The sequence below is a fragment of the Watersipora subatra genome, chromosome 4 (genome assembly GCF_963576615.1).
Source record: "Watersipora subatra chromosome 4, tzWatSuba1.1, whole genome shotgun sequence".
Lineage (NCBI taxonomy): Eukaryota > Metazoa > Bryozoa > Gymnolaemata > Cheilostomatida > Watersiporidae > Watersipora > Watersipora subatra.
Window position 1 is genome coordinate 32479919 of NC_088711.1, and position 4144 is coordinate 32484062.

The 4144-nt window shown below is 36.2% G+C and overlaps 1 protein-coding gene across 1 annotated transcript; it reads left to right on the forward strand.

The window, feature by feature from the left end:
* Nucleotides 1–261: 261 nt before the first annotated feature.
* Nucleotides 262–828, forward strand: LOC137394153 (involucrin-like). The gene has a single exon (XM_068080875.1). The coding sequence runs from the start codon at nucleotides 262–264 to the stop codon at nucleotides 826–828; it is 567 nt and encodes a 188-aa protein (XP_067936976.1).
* Nucleotides 829–4144: the final 3316 nt, after the last annotated feature.

Sequence of the window (4144 nt, forward strand, 5' to 3'; positions counted from 1 at the left end):
ACATGATATGATTTACTGATATGAGTTACTAACATGATATGATTTACTGATATGAGTTACTAACATGATATGATTTACTGATATGAGTTACTAACATGATATGATTTACTGATATGAGTTACTAACATGATATGATTTACTGATATGAGTTATTAACTTGATATGATTTACTGATATGATATAAGTTGGATTTTTGTTGGATTTTTATTTATAAAGCAGCAGAAGAATTAAAGAAGCCAGGCAAAAGCAAAACTAGAATTTATGGCAAACGTTGCTGATATCGACCATGTTGATAGTGAAGTTGCTGATATCGACCATGTTGACAGTGAAGTTGCTGATATCGACCATGTTGATAGTGAAGTTGCTGATATCGACCATGTTGATAGTGAAGTTGCTGATATCGACCATGTTGACAGTGAAGTTGCTGATATCGACCATGTTGATAGTGAAGTTGCTGATATCGACCATGTTGATAGTGAAGTTGCTGATATCGACCATGTTGATAGTGAAGTTGCTGATATCGACCATGTTGATAGTGAAGTTGCTGATATCGACCATGTTGATAGTGAAGTTGCTGATATCGACCATGTTGATAGTGAAGTTGCTGATATCGACCATGTTGATAGTGAAGTTGCTGATATCGACCATATTGATAGTGAAGTTGCTGATATCGACCATGTTGATAGTGAAGTTGCTGATATCGACCATGTTGATAGTGAAGTTGCTGATATCGACCATGTTGATAGTGAAGTTGCTGATATCGACCATGTTGACAGAGAAGTTGCAACAAAGTTAAATTCTTTGCTGAACACATTGCTGAAAAGTTAGATGGAGTAACAAAGTGCCCATATAATAAGGAAAGATCTTTTTATGGAAATGGGTCATGATTGTTTGAAGCATTTAGAGACTCGGACTAACATTATAAAAACAACAGTAATGCGCAATTCTTTTTATTTGCCTCTAGAAGTTTTAGGCAGCCTGCTGTGCATCAGAATGACTAAACGCACAGTATAACAGTGGCAATGTATTTTGTGCAACTGGGTCAAGGATAGGCAACTTCATGCGAATGAAGAGTAATTTATTTTTGGAATAATTTATAGACATCTCAACTTTAGCATAAGCAAATGAACGGTTTAATTTGTTATATAAATTTAGGTCATTAAAAAACTTAATGATGTAGGAAACCTGCTGTCATAATACCATTACTTTTATCCAATCATCTTGTAGAACTTATATAGCCATAGTATTTGTAATGACGAGCAATTATACTATAATTGTAGTTACAAATATGTTCTTATCCAACTTAACATTTTAAATAATAGATTTGAGTCAGAGGTGTGCCTGACTGTGTGCTGTTACTCATACTATTCTATCGCTTGTAGTTTAAAAATCTGCAAATTTTATTGCTGCTCGATTTTTGGTCTTTTTCAAAATTATCTACATATCATATCTACATATCTCAAACCGCGTGCATGCAAAAATTTTGGTTTTCAAGAGGTATGAAATGATGAGCTTTGCCATTTTTGTTTATATGAGGTAGTACGATGTACATCTGCAGTAGTTAGGGTAGTAGTTTATGTGAGGTAGTGCAATGTACATCTGCAGCAGTTAGGGTAGTAGTTTATATGAGGCAGTGCAATGTACATCTGCAGCAGTTAGGGTAGTAGTTTATATGAGGTAGTACAATGTACATCTGGAGTAGTTAGGGTAGTAGTCTATATGAGGTAGTACAATGTACATCTGGAGTAGTTAGGGTAGTAGTCTATATGAGGTAGTACAATGTACATCTGCAACAGTTAGGGTTGTAATTTATATGAGGTAGTACAATATACATCTGGAGTAGTTAGGGTAGCAGTTTATATGAGGTAGTACAATGTACATCTGTACAGTTAGGGTAGTAGTCTATAGGATTTGAGAAGTAAATCTGAAACTGGTCTTTGATAAAACTCAGCGTATGAGTAAGCAGACATTTAGAGCTGCTTGTGGCATCCTACGAACCAGGCTGTACTAGAAGATATCTCAGAAGGTGCCCATAATTTAATTGGAGGTTATGAAAAAACGATACCCCAATTTTTATATCGTTTATCACATATTAATAAAAAAATTGCTTGGCAATTATTCATGGTATCATTAATGTTAGAAATGTTGGTTGTAAATTAGTGAGTCATCATAAATGAGTCACTAGACATATCAATTCTGTACAGCATTTGAGAAATGTCTTGAAGGGTCTTTTTCAGATTCTTCTGAGATTTTCCTCTACGCTCATCAACACATCAACTGCATCTCGAGGTTCTCAATCGTAGTATTTCATGTCTAAAAGCACACCGTGGATGAAAGGTGAATAAGTGACCTCCTCGTCCACCTTAGATTTTCTTAGAATCACCTGCTAACCTATTATGACACCGTTAATCAAAGAAATTTATGGCACTTGACATGCATAAGATAGTGTGCCAAGAGTACAGTTGTCCTATCACATTTTTATTTTTTCGGTGTGCTTTGAAAAACAATATGAAAAGTGCCTAGCATTTCAGATCAGCGTTAGCTTGTACCTGCTGAGGTCAAACGATAAGCTCTCATTTCCTGCTCTGCAGATCCTGCGCTACAAACACTAACAACACCTTCACCTTGCACTCCTCCGGTTTTGTATACCGGAATACAGCAAGCCTTTATAGGACATGTTTTAGAACAAAAATTGATCACCTAAAAAGCTTGCGATTGGTCAGAGTTATAAGAAACCAGTGTTGTTTATTTTCAGAATGTTAAATGGGATAAAACAGTATTGTTACTTGCTAAATTCTTTGAATGTAATACCGTACTTTTGTTGTTAATTTTAACCACTAAAACTCTACGAGTAACGTTGTGGCCACAAGCTGAAAAGAAACCACTAACCCGTGTATATCACATGGTAAGTGTAGGCTAGGGTTTGGTCCTTAGGCTTTGGGTAAAGCCAGCTCAACTTATTGCACTGCTGACGCTGTAGTTCAGCATGTAAACATGTAACATTCAGACTAAATGCAATAAGTCTCAAGATATTTATATAACATCATAGTAACAATACCAATAAGGTAACCACAGAAGTTTTCCAACTCTTAATTCCTGTCTTTTTATCAGCTCCAGTCATAAACAACACCTTCAAAAGCAGGCGTTCTCCCGGTCAAAACATCAATAGGGGGTTAGCAAGATTTACAATCTATATATATATATTTCTCAAAGTTTGCTGTATGTAGGTTTGTAGGATTGATTGTCCGCTATAGATCTTAAAATCTTGGAATAAATATTCCGTACCGAAGAAGATTCGATCTCAGACCCGGCCATTTGCCGGTTTGACGCCTTACATGAAATAATGTTCAGAAAAATACAAAGTGCATCAAATTGATCTTTTATTGGAAAAAAAGAACTTTTTGATAGCTTTTCTGTATTTTAGAAAATGTTCTTTAATTCACTAATGAGTGCGGGCCCTTGTACTGATGCTATTAAATTTTTTTGTTAAAGATATCAGTGCCCAGTTAGGTGCAGAGTGTGGAGCTGTGTGCCTGCCCTTGACACGCTTGCATCATTAATTTTCAAAACTGAAGCAGTAGTGAGAAAAGACAACTCTGCATATTCTGATGTGCACTTTTGCTATTTATTTGGAAACTGTATATAGTTTGTCTTATGGTGCTTGCTATTTCTAGGCTGTTGCTTACATGTACCATCGAAATATATATATGAAATATTAAAGCATGAACTTTACACGTTGTTGGTGAGTTGACACCCTACCAAAGGGGGGGGGGTTGACACCCTACCAAAAGAAGCAACCGTAGTAATGCTATAGCCAACAAGCTAGTTTAATATGTGGCATCACTATACTAGACTAACACAATAAGGGGGGGGGGGGGTTAAATAATAGCGCCATCTGGTGTGATTGAAGGCATGCTGCTAGTTACTCTCAATGATGCAATAAGTTGATTTGGTGAAACAAGACATATGCGGAAAATTAACCAAGATTGTTAGAAGGCCCAGGATACTCATAGGGTAATATCTTTTCATAGAATCGCTAAGCATCAGCCTCTAGGAAATGATTTATGTGAGGGGCAATACATCATATTTTTTTGCTCTAGTGCATCTGTACTGGCAGTTTCTCAGCTAAAGGGTAGAAGGACAT

Bases quoted from the DNA above. Each gene is read 5' to 3' on its own strand.
- LOC137394153 (XM_068080875.1), top strand. From the start codon at position 262: ATGGCAAACGTTGCTGATATCGACCATGTTGATAGTGAAGTTGCTGAT.